The 16757-nt window shown below is 42.4% G+C and overlaps 1 protein-coding gene and 1 pseudogene across 1 annotated transcript in view; one reads left to right on the forward strand and one right to left on the reverse strand.

Moving 5' to 3' along the window:
• VPS45 (vacuolar protein sorting 45 homolog) overlaps positions 1 to 13321 on the forward strand; it is a 54365-nt gene extending 41044 nt beyond the window's left edge. Inside the window, exon 15 of the mRNA XM_024570386.4 lies at positions 12715 to 13321. Coding sequence (XP_024426154.1) covers positions 12715 to 12802 — 88 coding nt within the window. The 3' untranslated portion in view covers positions 12803 to 13321. The remainder of the gene's footprint in view (positions 1 to 12714) is intronic.
• LOC112314054 (small ribosomal subunit protein eS8 pseudogene) overlaps positions 1 to 16757 on the reverse strand; it is a 119560-nt pseudogene that overhangs the window by 59173 nt on the left and 43630 nt on the right.

Genomic DNA, 16757 nt, shown 5'->3' on the forward strand with positions numbered 1-16757 from the left:
TAAATACAGCTAAGGAGAAAAGAAGATAAAAATATCCATGCTGTTGTCATCCACTACAGGAAATGTCAACATCTTGATACACAGCTTCTTAGACCTTTTTCCATTAATGTAAAAAAAAAAAAAAAAAAAAGATTTTATTTACTTTTGGGGGGGGAAGGGAGGGAGAAAGAGAGGGAGAGAAACATCAGTGTGTAAGAGGTACATCAATTGGTTGCCTCCCACACGACCCCAAAGGAGACCTGGCCTACAACCCAGGCGTGTGCCCTGACTCGGAATTCAAGTATTTGGTTTGCAGGCTGGCGCCCAATCCACTGAGCCACACCAGCCAGGGCCACTTGTAGTTTTAAATAGAAGGGAATATACTCCCCATGTACTTTCAATGAAAATACTCATATATGTCATTTTGAATTACTGAATAGCATTCTATTGTCTATTGTGCCATAGTTTATTTAACCAATCCTCAGTTTGTCATTCACTCAACAAATGCTCATTGAGCACCTACTGTATTCCAGCCAGGAGCTATCTCGAGACTAGATACACAGTGGTGAACAAAACAAAAATTGTTTGATATTCATTGTTTATAATTTTTCACTCTTATAAACAGTGCTGTAAGAAACATCATTTTATATATATATATATATATATATATATATGCACTGTATACTCTTGTTCAATTGTTCAGTTGTTTCATTGTCCAACTGTTTACTTGGGATCATAATAATTGAGCATATATTGTAGTCCAAACAATGTGCCGACTACGTTACACATAATAACTCATTTAATCTTCATGATCCAAGAGGTGATATTGTTGTGATCCCAGTTTTTAAATGAGAAACTAGAACATGGAGAAATTAAGTGAGTTGCCTTAAGTCACATAGCAAGGAATCCAAGCTCCAGTTCTGGTGATCCACACCCCACCAGCAACGCTGAGATGAAGTGCCTGCGACTTTAAGATGCTAAATTACCAATTTGCTTGCCAGAAAAGTTTTACCATTTTATACCTGCACACCATGCCCTTGCCAAAACTGAGGTTAGCTGCTCCTGATTCTTAAAAATATATTTAAATTTAAGGGCAGGGAGAGGGTGGGGCTGGGTGGAGGTGGGAAAAAGGAGAAAACGTGGAACAACTGTAATAGCATAAACGATTTTTTAAAAAATGAAACAAAAAACAAAAGCAGATTGAAGACTAAAAAAGTCCTAAATTTAAAAATCATCCGTTTATATGGAAAAAGTTGGTTTAAAAAGTTCGCTTCAACTCAAATGCAGAGAAAAAAGACAGATAAACAGTGTGAACCTGAAAGAGACCAACAAGTGAGAGAGGCAACAATACAGACTGTCCCGTGTCAGAGCAGCCGCAGCTCCAGGTTCCAGGCCCCTCCCAGGCTCTGATCTCTGGTTCAGGGACAGACCCCCAACCCAACCCTCACGCCATCCAGGGCACTTTCTTGTTTAGCTTAAGCTAGTTTGAATGAGTTTCTGTTTCTTGCAGCTGGAACCTTGTGTTTTACAAAAATGGTCTCATCTCTTACAAGTTTGTAGAATATCCTTTTTTATGTAGTATGTAAGACCCAATACAGCATTTGTATATTTGGATTTGTTGGGATAAACAATAAAAATTTAAAAATTGAGAGAACCAAGATGGCGGCATAGGTAGACACACTGCGCCTCCTTGCACAACCAGAACTGACAGAGAATCCAACGGCAAGGGGGTCCAACACCAAGGAAATACAAAATAAACATTCATCCAGACCGGTAGGAGGGGCGGAGACGGGCACCGGGGTGGAGAGGACCCACATGGCCGTGGTGGGACTGAGACTGGTGGAGTGTGGGGGGGCAGGCAGTCCGAGCATTAGCAGACCCTGCAACCCTACATTTGTGCAGATAAACCAAGAGGGCCGGACTCAGAGTGGCAGAGAGCGGGGCAGGCAGAGCAGTGGGTAGCACCCCAGGGCCCCACATTCGTACACAGATAAACCGGGCGAACGGCGGGGAGCGAAGCAGACTGCGCAACCCAGGGCTCCAGCTCCGGGAAATAAAGCCTCAAACCTCTGATTGAAAGCGCCCGTGGGGGTTGGGGCAGCAGCAGGAGAGACTCCCAGCCTCACGGGAGAGGTCGTTAGAGAGACCCACAGGGGCCTAGAGTGTGCACAAGCCCACCCACTGGGGAACCAGCACCAGAGTGACCCAGTTTGATTGTGGGTATCGGAGTGAAAGACTGAAATCCGGAGGAGAGTGAGGCGGGCGCCATTGCTCCCTCTCGGCCCCTCCCCCACGTACAGCATCACAGCACAGCCACCAGCATTACCCTGCCCTGGTGAACACCTAAGGCTCTGCCCCTTAAAGTAACAGAAGTGCCAAGACCAAAAAAAAAAAAAAAAAAAAAAAAAAAAGGCCCAAATGACAGAACACTTCAAAGCTCCAGAAAAAATACAACTAAGCGACGAAGAGATAGCCAACCTATCGGATGCACAGTTCAAAGCACTGGTTATCAATATGCTCACAGAATTGGTTGAATCTGTTCAAAAAGTAGATGAAAAAATGAAGCCTATGCAAATAGAAACAAAGGAAAATGTACAGGGAACCAATAGTGATGCGAAGGAAACTGGGACTCAAATCAACGGTGTGGACCAGAAGGAAGAAACAAACATCCAATCAGAAAAGAATGAAGAAACAAGAACTTGGAAAAATGAGGAGAGGCATAGGAACCTCCAGGACATCCCGAAACGTTCCAATATCCGAATTATAGGGGTGCCAGAAGGAGAAGAGGAAGAACAAAAAATTGAAAACTTATTTGAACAAATAATGAAGGAGAACTTCCCTAATATGGCAAAGGAAATAGACTTCCAGGAAGTCCAGGAAGCTCAGAGAGTCCCAAAGAAGCTGGACCCAAGGAGGAACACACCAAGGCACATCATAATTACATTACCACCCAAGATTAAACGCAAGGACCTACATCCAAGATTACTGTATCCAGCAAAGCTATCATTTAGAATGGAAGGGAAGATAAAGTGCTTCTCACATAAGGTCAAGTTAAAGAAGTTCATCATCACCAAGCCCTTACTATATGAAATGTTAAAGGGAGTTACCTAAGAAAAAGAAGGCCAAAAATAGGAACAGTAAAAATGACAGCAAACTCACAGTTATTAACGACCACACCTAAAACAAAAACAAGAGCAAACTAGGCAAACAACTAGAACAGGAACAGAACCATAGAGATGGAGATCATCACATGGAGGGGTGTCAATAGGGGAGTGGGAGAGGGAGAGGGAGGGAAAGGTACAGAGAATAAGTAGCATAGATGATAGGTGGAAAATAGACAGGGGGAGGGTAAGAATAGTGTAGGAAATGTAGAAGCCAAAGAACTTATAAGTATGACCCATGGACATGAACTATAGGGGGGGAATGTGGGAGGGAGGGGATGGGCAGGATGGAGTGGAGTGGGGGGGGAAATGGGACAACTGTAATAGCATAATCAATAAATATATTTTAAAAAAGAAAAAAAATTGAAAGAAGAGCTCAAAAATGCTGTGTAATGACACAAAAGTGACTCGTTTACATCATTTCCTATATTATCTACATTCCTATTTTTTTTATGATAGCAAAAAATGTTCCACAAATTTTTAAAAGTCGTCAACATGATGCCACTGGGATTATTAAACAGCAAAGTACCGAGCTAATAGGCCTCAGCGCACCCTGAGTCACCACTCCCCTGCCAAAGCTGTACTCCCTCTCCCACCCAGCGCTGCATCTGTCAGGACCCATGTTCCTCACTCGGATCAGCATTAGAGCTTTGGGGCAGAATGGGATCTGTTATTTATAAACCCCCTCTGGTACTCGGGTCCTTTAAGAGGCAGTGCAGCGTAGCAACTAAAAGCCTGGGCTCCAGTGCTCTTCATTGGGATTTTTAAAATCCCAGTTTTGCCAGGTATCCACTTGCATGACCTTAGACAAATTACAGTCAAACCTCAGTCCCTGGGGGCTTCAGAACTCATCAAACCTGGTACTCGTCGCATTGTGAGGAGCGAAGATGCATCATCAGTCGCCGCTTGCTCGCCAAGGTACCACCGTGTCTAACTTTTCTGTGCCTCAGTTTTCTCAACAGTAAAATGGAGGTAATAGTAGCTTCTTCCTATCACTATTGTGATGACTGTGTGATTCAGTACATATGAAATGCTTAGAGAAGAGTTTGGCACAGGGTACACACCCAATCAGTGTTGCTGCTGCCACCATTACTCTCACATTTGGGGGAAATAAAGTGAAAAAAGACTTTGGATATTCATCATCGCCGCCTGTGTCAGTACGCATACTTCTGAATCACTTGTCTTGAGAACCCTCACTTTCACGTAATTCCAGAGCAGAATTATATTAGTATCCCAAGGAGGAATGTGCTGGGGCAGTGATACAATGTACTGTGAAGGCAATTCCAAGTGTCAGATGACTTCTGAGGTCTATGAGGAGAAAAAAGTCACGGTAGCTCAGTTTCCACTTGTGCTCACTTAAAATTTCCCTTTGAGGTCCCCAGAGCCAGGGCCTCTGTAATTCATAGACTTGCATAGAGTCACCAGCATCCAGACTCTCCATGGTTAGGTTATTTGGGGCTTTCTTTCTTGTACGTTTTTATGGTGGTCACCATTTCCATTCCTGTAGATACGGCTGCTCTGACAAATTGACTAGTCTCAAATGTTCCCAGTGCGAGAAAGTACATCTGTAGCTCTTTTTATTCTCAGAAGGTAACCTCCTTTCAGACCTCTGTGTGACCAACAGCACAGGCATTTGTACACCTGAGGAACGAATCTTTGCCCTGTGGACTCTGAAGGTAATCCTTTCTGCTCACACGATGCTCCTCCCATCAGTGGTGTATATGCACAGCCCTGCACACATGCAGAATCCTACTGGCTGCTCCTCTGTCCTGTTTCTTCTCAGTGGGGGAGGAAATGGGGCAAAGGGCTGTATTTATTTATTTGTTTGTTTTGTTTTGTTTTTTGTTTTTTCATGAACCAGGCATCCAGTACTCAGGTGGGAACTGGGAAGGAGCATCTGCATTTTTAATAGGTAGTTAATGTTGTTTGTAAGAAAGCATCATAGGATAAAATAATCTCAGTGAAATTGGTTGTAATCAAGGAACTATTTATTTTATATCCTAATTTCGTGTTTCCCAAAGCCTCTTCCACAGAAAATTTGTTTGGAAAGCACTATATCCTTCTCGTGAAAATTCACAATTCACATTAGCATATTAAAGATTCCAAGAGACACCAGAGTAAAGAAACCCATTCAGCTTTTTTCTTTATTGTATTTTGCTATAATATTTTATGTTTACAAAAGAATATATGTAACACGTTAGACAATATAATAATATAAGGAAGAGCCTAGAATCTTTCACCGAAACCCAAGAGCTGGAATATTGCCAATAACATGGATCTATCTGTGAGTTTCTCTCTGATTAACCCCCCCATCTCCCTGCAACATGTAACCGCTATCCTAAATTTTGTGTTTAGTTTCCTTGCTTCAATGGGGAAGGGGGCGGTAAATATTTTTATCACTTATCTATGTATTTCTAAACAGTGCGTTGTTTAGTGTTGCTTATTTTTGAGCTTTATAAAAATAGTACCCTTTGTTTCACTCAACACTGCTTCTAAGGTTCACCTATATTCCGTGTAACCTTGTTCATGCATTTTCAGGGCTGTGTAACGTTTCCATTTTGTGGACATACCACAGCTTACTTCTCTATTCACTGTCCACAGACATTTGAGTCATCGGTTTTTTGTGGTGTTTACTATTACTTTTGCTTCCACCAAAGAGCAGTAAGAAGAAATGTGAGCCAAGGAGATTAACTGAATGTTATGAGTATGTTCTTAGCAAGAGAGAAGATATTTATTAAGTAGCTGCTTTATACAAGTTACACTTCAAGGGAGAGACTGAAATACAAAGAGAATAAAGAGGTCCCTGTCTTTGGTGATCTAATGGTCCAGCTGGAGAGCCAAACAAATGTGTATTTCTCAAAGTAGGATACGGTCAGTCCCAGGTACTCACGGAGGCCCAAAATGAACGTGATACATCTTTTGGAGTGTCCATTTTCATATAATTTGGGGGTAGTTTCAGGGGTAGAATTAAATAATTTAACTGATAAGTAGCTTAACATATATTTATCTCAAAATGTAAAAGTTTCCTTCATGAAAAATAAAATCAGGCATTTTTTAAAACAAAATACAAGACCACAAAGAAAGATGCAAGCTGTAAACTAATCGGGACTATACCCTCAAAGAGTAATAAATTCTCTCTCTTCCATTGTTAGGGGGTTTTAGGTACAAAAATTTGAGAAGTGTTAATGTATATAAGTTAAATAAAACATGTCCTAAATAGAAACAATTAATTCTGGCGTGGTAATCAGGAAATGCTTCACAGAGGAGATAGCATTTGAGCCAGACCTCAAGAAGAAGAAGTTGGATTTCCATTGGAAGAAAGAGCTGTCAGGACTGAGGAAGCAACACAGTTAAGGACAGGAGCGGGGAAATGGTACAGCATGTTTGAGAAATAGTGAGAAGTTCTTTAGGGGTACAGTAGACATCAGTCAGAGTATGAGATTCCTACAATTTTCAGACATAGATGCTGAATGACAACCTTCTTCTTTGTTCCTGATGAAATTGCTATTGGACATTTAGGAGAAGCCTAGCATGACAGATGACACTTAAGCTGGGGTCTTAACTTCCTTTACAAAATATGAATCTGATTCATGTATTTATTCAGCAAATACTTAATTTAGCATCTAGTTTATATTGAGAATACACAGATCAAGAAGGTATTACTCAGGGTGTGCATCACTGGTAAGAGAAGCCATTAGAAGAACAGCTCCCACTTCCGCTACTGCCCTTTGGCTCCATCGCGCCCACCATGGTGGATGACGGCTCCTGGCTAAACCCAGCCCTTCCCCTTGGGCACCAGATCCCATCCTCTCACCTACTCCAGGATGTCCTCCAAACCTCTGCTACTCCCCTCTCCTGACTCGGTTTTTCCCACTCAAGTGGGTCATCCACACAAACACAGAAACTCGCTGTTTCTGTCCCGTCTTAAAAAACCCTCTATTAACCTCCTCTTTCCAGGTTCTGCACCATTTCTCTGTTGTCTTTTATACAAAATTCTTCAAGAATTGTTTATACTCCTTGTCTTTAATTCCTCTCCTTACATAGTCTCTTAAATCCACATTTCTTTCAAACCTCCCCTCTTCTCTTAAGCCGCTCCCTTTAGGCTTTCACCATCGCTCCCCAAAACTGTTCTTCCAGTCCCCAGGGGCCTTCCACATGGCTAATCCCAGAGTCAGCTGTTAGTGCTCATTTTATTTGATCTATCAAGCATTTGATCAAGCAGTTGATCAGTCCCTTCATTTTGAAACAATTTTATCACTTAGCTTCCAGAAACTATGCTTTGCTGGCCCTCCAACCTCACAGCCATTCCTTTTCTCTCTCTCTTGCTCATTTCTCCTATTTTTGGAATCCTGGACTATTGCCTTCACACTCCCCTCCCTCTCTTTCCTTAACATCTCTAATCTCATCTCTTATTACCCAGTGCCTTATTCACTTCACTCAGCCAGATGAGCCTCTTTCTGTCCCTGAACCTGCCAGGCCTTGCACTCGCTCTTCCTCCAGGTTACGCTCTGTGGCCTCTATCATCTCTTGGCTCAGATGTCAGTCACTCTGTGAGGCCTCCTTGACCCCTAGATTTTAAAATCTCACACCACCAACAACACCTTCAGCTCTCCTTCAAACCTGCCGTATTTGCGTCCGTAGCCTTGTCTTCATCTAACGTGCTACAGCCAGCCAGCGCAGCGTCATGGCAAAGAGAGCAAACTGGTGTTACAGAATGGAACACTTGAAGCTTGTATAATCTGAGTAACCAGTGTCACCCTAATCGATTTAATAGTTTTTTCCTTTTATTGAACTTATTGGGGTGACACTGGTTACCAAAATCATGCAGGTTTTAGGTGCACAGTTCCACAACACATCATCTGTACACTGTACTGTGTGTTCCCACCCCAAGTCACTTTGTCCATCACCATTCATCCCCGCTGTACCCTTCCCCACCTCCCCCCACACCTCCCTAGTAATTTTTCTTTTTTAAAAAGAACTAAGAATAAACAAATGGGACCTCATCAAAGTGAAAAGCTTCTGCATGGCTAAAGAAAACAGCATTAAAATGAAAAGAGAACCAACAGTATAAGAAAACATATTTGCCAATGATACCTCAGACAAGGATCTGATCTCCAAAATATATAAAGAACTCATACGACTCCACTCCAGGAAGACAAACAACCCAATTAAAAAATGGGCAAAGGACTTGAACAGACACTTCTCCAAGGAAGACATACAGAGGGCCCAGAGACATATGAAAAGATGCTCAGCATCACTAGCCATCAGAGAGATGCAAATTAAAACCACAATGAGGTACCATCTCACACTGGTCAGAGTGGCCAACATAAATGAATCAACAAAGAAATGTTGGAGAGGATGCGGAGAAAAGGGAACCCTAGTGCACTGTTGGTGGGAATGCAGACTGGTGCAGCCACTGTGGAAAACAGTATGGAATCTCCTCATAAAACTAAAAATGGAACTGCCCTTTGACCTAGCAATTCCGCTGCTGGGATTATACCCTAAGAGCCCTGAAACACCAATCCAAAAGAACCTATGCACCCCAATGTTCATAGCAGCACAATTTACAATAGCCAAGTACTGGAAGCAGCCTAAGTGCCCATCAGCAAATGAGTGGATCCAAAAACTATGGTACATTTACACAATGGAATTCTATGCAGCAGAGAGAAAGGAGGAGCTTATACCCTTTGCAACAGCATGGATGGAACTGGAGAGCATTATGCTAAGTGAAATAAGCCAGGCGGTGAGGGACAAATACCATATGATCTCACCTTTAACTGGAACATAATCAACAGAAGAAAAAAGCAAACAAAATATAACCAGAGACATTGAAGTTAAGAACAATCTAACAATAGCCAGAGGGGAGTGGGGAGGGGACAGTGGGGAGGAACTACTATAAAGGACACAAGGACAAAACCAAGGGGAGGGTGGAAGCAGGGGAGGGAGGTGGGTTTGGCTGGGGTGGGGTAGAGGGGTGGGAAGAAAATGCAGACAACTGTAATTGAACAACAATAAAATAATTTAAAAATTGGGGGGAAAATAAATAAATCTGAAGCCAGAGTATCTGGGTCTATATCACAGCTCTCACTTTCAGGATGCAAGACCTTGACCTCTCTGTGCCTCAGTTTCTTGGTAAAGTGCGGAAGTTTCCATCTCGTTAGAGCAGTACCTCACGTACAGTGAGTGACATGTGTTCACCGTTGTTATATTTTAATTATTAATTTTGTTTATTTTCCATCCCCCATTGGTACATAAATTATTTGAAGGCAGATTTTTTATATACTTTGTTTATTAGTATATTCTCAGCTTCTAGGACAGCTGTCTGGCATGTAGCAGGCACTTAATTGTTGATCAAATTGTTATCTCTGGAAAGAGTAATGGGGAGAAAAATTAAGATATGATCTCTACACGTACTATTTTTAAATTTTTACAAAAGGATTGTATCCAGGTAGTGCTTGTGTCCCAGACAACTCAGAGGCTTATGTGAAAAATGGACATGCAGACAAATGAATTCCTTAGGGAGTGATAGTGTAGAGCTGGGTTTTAAAAGATGCAGTTTCGCTACATAAAGTGCGAGAGGTGGGACAGCCTTCTAGGCAGAGGGAGGAGTTTCAGGCAGAAGCAGAGGGTGTGAAACATGGGAGGTGGGGAAGGCTCTGAAAACTGGAAGCAGTGGGGATGGAGAGGAGAGTTTTCAGTATTTTATGCGATGAAAAGTTTTATCCAATCCTTCTCACCCACTCCCATAGTCCAGCACCTCTAGCTCAGTGTTCAGTTGTAATTATGAAGCCTTATTACTCCATTAAAGCAAATATCTTGGGGTTTATTGTTTTTCTCATTATTTTCCCAAAATTTTTTTTCTATCTTCCTGCTCCTCAGAAATTCCACTCATTTTTTTTCATTGTGGCACTCTTTAGATTTGAGTCTGCATTCCCCTGGTGTCTTTGGTGTAATAAGAAAATCACATGTGATTTCTGTCTCTGGAATATAGTGAAAGGAGAAGAGACAGGAGTTTTTTCCTGTTGTTACATCTTTGTTTGGGAACACAGTTGTTCTGCTCAATTACTTTAGTAATTAAAATTTTAAATCCTGTGTCAGTCTCTAGTCTCTTACAAAGACTTAAAAGTGAAATTTGTTTTTCTGTGTGGGATGTCAGACTTTTTTTGAGGTTGACTTTTAAAAACCAGGGCTCTTGTCTGCCCACCTTCCTTCTTTCCCCCGCGCTGGGAAAGCACCCTTGATGACGGCACAGACCAGGACAAGCAGGGGCATTAACCCCCTAGGTGAATTCTTGATGCCATCTCTCTGTTCTACCAGGTCTCCTCGAGCTGTGATCGTGTGTCTTCCTCTGACTGAGAGTCCCTTATAGGAAAGCATCACAAGTGTTCATTCGACCCTCGGCTCAGTGCCAACCTCATAATAGATGCTCAGTGAACACTTGTTATGAACTGAGCAGAATTGGACTGGATTATAGCACCACCGGAGAAGGGGGTTTTTGAGTTTGCTTTTTAAGTGAGACTGATTTAAGGCAACCCTAGAAAAGAAAAATCATTTTTTGTTGTTGTTTTTAAACATGGTCTAAATTTGGGGTACAGAAGCCAATATGTTCATCGCCCGCAATTGTTAAAGCATTCTGCCATGACTCATCAAAGGCCCCAAATAGATACTTTTTAAAAAGCCACAATAGCCCTAGGAAACAAAATCAGGCTTGGAAAATATAGTGTTTTCCCTGCAGTTAAGATTGTGGGGTCTTGCCGATACACAGAGGAGGATCTTTACGTATTATTTCAGGGAAGTTACTCCTTTCCTTCACCATGTAGCAGAGTCTGAAGTGAAGCAAAGATGATTTGGTAAATTCCTATAGTGTTTCCCAGCACCTATGTTTCATTCTTACTAAAAGTCATTTTTTGACCTCCAAGTGTCTCCAGTCCAACTGGCCAAAAAGCCAGCCAGATTTGCTTGTACTCCTTTTCCTCTACCTCACCATTTTCTTTTCTTTTGCAAATGAGTTTGGACCTTAAATCCTCTAAGCTCAGATTCTTCCAGGTCTAAAACTACAAATCAGTGGTAATAACAAGGTACCTGGTCATTCCTCCAACCCTCTGCCCTCTACAGATCTGTCTCCTGAGAGCGAGTCCAATGTCCTTGAATGTGCCACCCAAAAAACTCCTGCCATAGAGACGGCTCTCTTGCCAGTGGGTAGCTATGTTATTTAAATTCATTTAGTCAGGGTACCTTTATTGAGCACCTACTAGGTGTCAGCCTCTGTGCTAAGCCCTGGAGATCCAAGCTCAGTAAGTCTGAGTTCCACCCCAAGGAGCAACAGTCCCACTCTATTGTGGCAACAGTGGCATGTAGAGTCCCTCATCCATAGCAATATGACGTTAAAATAGCACTAGGGCCAAGTGGCCATCGTGATGGGCATGATGAGCCCAGCATAAAGGAGTTTGGGAAGGCTTCATAGGAGAGGTGACTTTTAATCCTTGGCTTTAAAGAATAAAAAGGATTTCACCCAAAAAGGGTAGTCTGTCATTTCAGACATGGGGCACACTGAGAGCAAAAGCAGAGAGGTATGAAAGCTCACAGCATGTTTAGGGAACCGCGAGAGGTTGGGCATGGGTGGCACATAGGCTACATGGCGGGAGTTGGAGCCAGACGAGTGAGAGGCAGTATTGTGTGGTGCTGAAGGGCATGGCTTCTACAGCCTGGGTTCAAATCCCAGCTAAGCAACTTAGCTGTTGTGGCCTTGGCAGTCACTTAACCTCTCTATAGGTTGGTTTCTTAATTTTGTGAATGAGAGTAACAGCCTCTATTTCATGCATACACACACATACACAAGGCTGAAACGGTTCTCAGAACAAGTAAATACAAGTATTAGTTATTATGCCACATTATGAATGGCCTTGATTTTAATCTGTACGTTAGACTATAAGCAAAAAAAGGTTTTAAAGCAGAAGAGGGGAGAGTGTGCAATAAGACATAGTCTGCATTTTAGAAAATTAACTCTGGTACCAGTTGGGAGAGAGGATTGAATAGAGAAGAGACTAGAGATACAAGTTCTGAGGCAGTTATGAGAATATGTATAGCTTTGGGGGCCTGTAAAGCTGGGGAGATCCTGGGCGGCCAGGCCAAGGACGTGGGATCTCATTGTCCTCCCACCCCTTCGACCCTCCCCCCGAAGGCCCTCAATAAAATGGTTTGGTCTAATGATAATAATAATAATGGTAAGAGGTGCTGATGTAACATGGTTCTGAGTTAATATAGTAGCCTTGCCCTTAAACATTCTGAGTCCCCAACTAGATATTTCAAACTTGAAATATTAGTCTTAACAGATCTCACGAGTTTAATGCTAAAAGGCACACTGAGAACTTGGGGAAGAGCATGGAGAGCTCCCCCTCTGGTCTGGATGTTCAGTGCCCAGCGGGCGCTTCTGTCCCACACCCAAACGTCAGACCAGGACCTCCTGCGTACTAGTCATACCTTTCCATCTGGTCAGAGGTTGTGAGCAAGATACTCTGTTTTGGGAGATGCTTTTTTAGTTTTTCCTCTGAGTAACCTCCAATCTCCTGGTTAGTTTCCTAGAGGAAGTTCTGTCTTCTGGACTGCACAGCCGAAGCAAGGAGAGCTCTCAGGTTCCATCAAGGTCAGCAAGCAGAAGGTGAACCGGAGACAGAAAGGCGAGGAGAATGGCGCAGCTTCCCCTCCTGCCTCACCGCAGGCTCTCCTGCTGACCAGAGGCGCTGGAGAAGAAGAGCCCTGGGCTTTGTGCTCGCCCTTGTAACCCACCTCCAGGCGGCCTGCTGGTTCCTGAACCGTTGGCACAGACACCAAGACTTCCTGTGATGAGCTGAGAATAAACCTAAGCCCATCCCAACCCACTTTTCTCGTGGTTTCTTTACCAAATAAATAAATGTATCCCTTGTATTTAATAGCACAATCTCTGCTGTTTCTGATGAATTTGTTGGGATCTTACCTTACTTGGAGGAGTTTGAAAAAGCAATCATTTGATGAACATGCTACATGTTCTCCCTCCTCTTGACCCCTTTTACTTGGCATTAACCACGTTCCTGCACAGGACATTTCTGAAAACTCATCATGTTTCTGTAGAGAGTCAACCAAAAATTGCATTTTTCTGTGGCACTGAGAAACCATGTATGACTACAATAAAAATCCACTTTGTGAAAAGATACAAGTGATTTGGTTTTGCTTGGGGTTAATAACTGCTTCTGGGAATTCAGGAGGTGAGGTGTGAGCTGGCTTTACACCAAACATGGAGAAGCCATTGCCTCTACCCAAAGGATATTTAAAGTGTATCAAGGCAATAATAAATTCTGGTGTCAGTTTCACTTCTCTTGAAAGCAGTGGAAAGTGATGATATCATTAACACCAGGAAACAATGGCATCCTCAAGTCATAACAAAAACACCACAGCACAATCCCTTCCTGGTAAGCCTTTTCTAATTTCTTTTTTTTGGTCTTTCTTTTGTGTTGATAAACATTCTCAAGCATCAGCTAGCCAAAGTTCGAATCTGTATCATAGCTATGTGGCTCTGGGAATGTCATTTAGTCTCTTTGTGGCTCAGTTTCCTCATATATAAAACCAGAGTAATAAAGTGCCTTCCTCATAGGATTTTAAGTATTAAAGGCGATCAGATAGTACATATGGAATACTATGCAGCAGAAAGAAAGAATGAGCCCCATCCTTTGCGACAGCATGGATAGATCTGGAGAATATTATGCTAAGTGAAATAAGCCAGGTGGTGAAACAGAAATACCGTATGATCTTACCTATAAGTGGAACCTAATCAACAAAACAAACAAGCAAACAAAGTACAACCAGAGACGTTGAAATGAAGAACAAACTGACAGTAACCAGAGCGGGGGTGGGAGGGGATACTGGAGTAAGGGGGAAGGGTGGTCAAGGAACACAGGTATAAAGGGTATAAAGGACCCAAGGATAAAGTCAAAGGTGAGTAAGATTGAGGGTGGGAGGTGGGGATGGCCGGTGGGGGGCGGGGAGCGATGGGGGAAAATGGAGACAACTTTATCGTTTACCTTGAACAATAAAGAAATAAAGCACTTAGAACACCAAAGCACTCAATGAAATTAACTAATAATAGTAAATATGATTGATTCCTTCTCCAAGTTGGGGATACAAAATCACCTTGCAAAATGGTTGGATTCCTGTCAACCCTCCCACTGAGTTAATTAGCGGTTTCTTTCCCTTACACTCGTGAAACCCTCCAGGGGTGGCCAACCTTTGGCATCTCTGGGCCACACTAGAAGAGTTGTCTTGGGCCACACATTAAATCATTAAATACATTGAGACACATAATCACAAACAAATCTCATAATGTTTTAAGTAAATTTACAGTTTTGTGTTGGGCCGAATTCACAGCCATCCTGGGCTGCCTGCGGCCCGTAGGCCGTGGGTTTGACACCACTGCGCTAGACTTTCATCCACATTATAGCTACGAGTTAAGCTCTAGGTCGTTTTTTTTTCAAACATTTTATTTACTTATTTTTGAAGAGATGGGAAGGTAGGGAGAGAGGGAGAGAAACATCAATGTGTGGTTGCCTCTCATGCACCCCAACTGGGGACCTGGCCTTTAACCCAGGCATGTGCCCTGACTGGGAATCAAACCGGCGACCCTTTGGTTCGCAGGCCCCCTGAGCTCAATCCACTGAGCCACACCAGCCAGGGCTAGGTGGTTTTCTTTTTGTTGCGGTCAATATAGGTACTTCTTTAAAATTCTTTATTTTTTTAATAATGATAAAAAATTGAGACTTAGGGAGGCAGTATTTTGAATGCAATATTTATAAGTTACATGGTCTTTTCAAATAGACAGGAACCTCCCCCCTCCAAGCAAGGTCACCTGTGCTGCCTTCCTCTTGACACAGTAACTCTGTAATGAGAAGGATAAGAACAGAAACTTTTCTTATACCATTCTCCTCATTATTCGCCTGCTTCCATTATGCTTACTCAACTAACAATGTCAAGGAGTCTAAGAAATGAGTCTTACAGTCAGATATTTGATACCAGAAATAGGCATTTCTTTCTATAAGGATCAAAGACTCACATTTTAAGATTTACCAAGCTAATTACATTATCACTGGCCCTTTATTTTTCCCTTTAAAAACATCATTTTAACTAAACTCCTATATGATTTTAATGACATCTCTTCCATAGACTGAAATGCCCTAGTCAAAATCTCTGTGTTCCATTCATTCTAGGAAAGCCAAGGTACTTGTTTTTAGCTAAACAAATGTTTGGATAATAGCTCCCGTCCAGGAAACTTGCAGGCAGCAGTTCACAAGCCCTTATCTCTGATAGCTCCCTTCTCCTTCCCTGATGTGGAATTACTTATAAAATAGTCAATTGAAGAATAAAGCTACTGGGCAGGCTAGATGAAGGTAGGCAAAGGGTGGTGGGGAGTGGGGGACTTCTGTAATAGTGTCAACAATTAAAAAATAAATAAAGCTCCTTACTGGCAGTTGTGTCTCACCCATGGTGATGCAGTTAGGGAGGTAACCCCATCGCAAGTCCTCCCAGTATCTTATCTCCACCGAAGGAAACTGGCTCGAGTTATTTTTGTGGTTTGTGTGTGCGGTGTGTCAAGCTCAGTGACAAGACAGTGATATGAATATGTGTAAAGGAACCCGTAAAGTTCTTACTCTGGGATTTCTCAGTTAAGAATTGGTCTTTGGAAACAGTAGAAATTCATAGATTCTAATTCAGGTGCTATGAGGTTCACCCGGTGAGAGAGAAGGCAGCTGGAGAAGAGTTAGAGTATGAAGTATGGAAAGGGGGGTGAGTATCAGGACAAAGGATGCCGAGTGAAAGAAGGTAGGGGTAGGATGATGAAGCAGTGCAGCAATGCAGGTTAATGAGAGAGAGACAGAGAGAGAGAGAGCACAAGAGAGAGAATAAGAACAGATTTATGTAACATCTTAAGGAGCAGATAGGCAGGGAAGGTTCTTCAGCCCACATGCATCTGTTCTGGAATCTGAAAATTACTTGGGAGGCTTTTGATATTTTAGCAGGCCTTCTCTGTCTGATGTTCCTCAAAGCTCCAGCTCCTGCGTTATGCAGCATACTGGTACCTCATAGATAGGAGGCACTCAAATATTTGTTGACTAATGGGAGGGCAAAGGAGGAAGACGGGGCAACTCATGAATTGCTTTTTTTTCCCCATAAACCAGAATCTACTGAAACTATAAATCCAAGACACTCCTGACTGCCTGGCCAGCAAGCCTTCAAAAGATCATGCAGGCTCATTTTCTCATTGGCTCATTGGGGCATTTTTCTTCCCCCTTTATGAAGATATCCTGGGTTTCTTCATTCTTTTAAAATCACTTTATAAACAGAGAGGGTGGGAAAGAGATGGTGGAAAGGGGAGAGGATGGTAGGAAGGAATGAGAGGTGTGTATGCAAACAGTCTAAACAATAGACTGGACTCAGAAAATCTGGATTCTACTCCATTTAGCCAGTAACTTGCCGTGTAAACCTGGGCAAGGCAGTTGATTTGCACGCCCTTAGTAGTTTCTATACACCTCAAGGTAGCACTAAAGATTTAAAGAAATAATATATGAGGATTTTGAAAGGATAAATTTCTAC

This window comes from Desmodus rotundus, chromosome 12 (assembly GCF_022682495.2).
Source record: "Desmodus rotundus isolate HL8 chromosome 12, HLdesRot8A.1, whole genome shotgun sequence".
NCBI classification, from domain to species: Eukaryota; Metazoa; Chordata; class Mammalia; order Chiroptera; family Phyllostomidae; genus Desmodus; species Desmodus rotundus.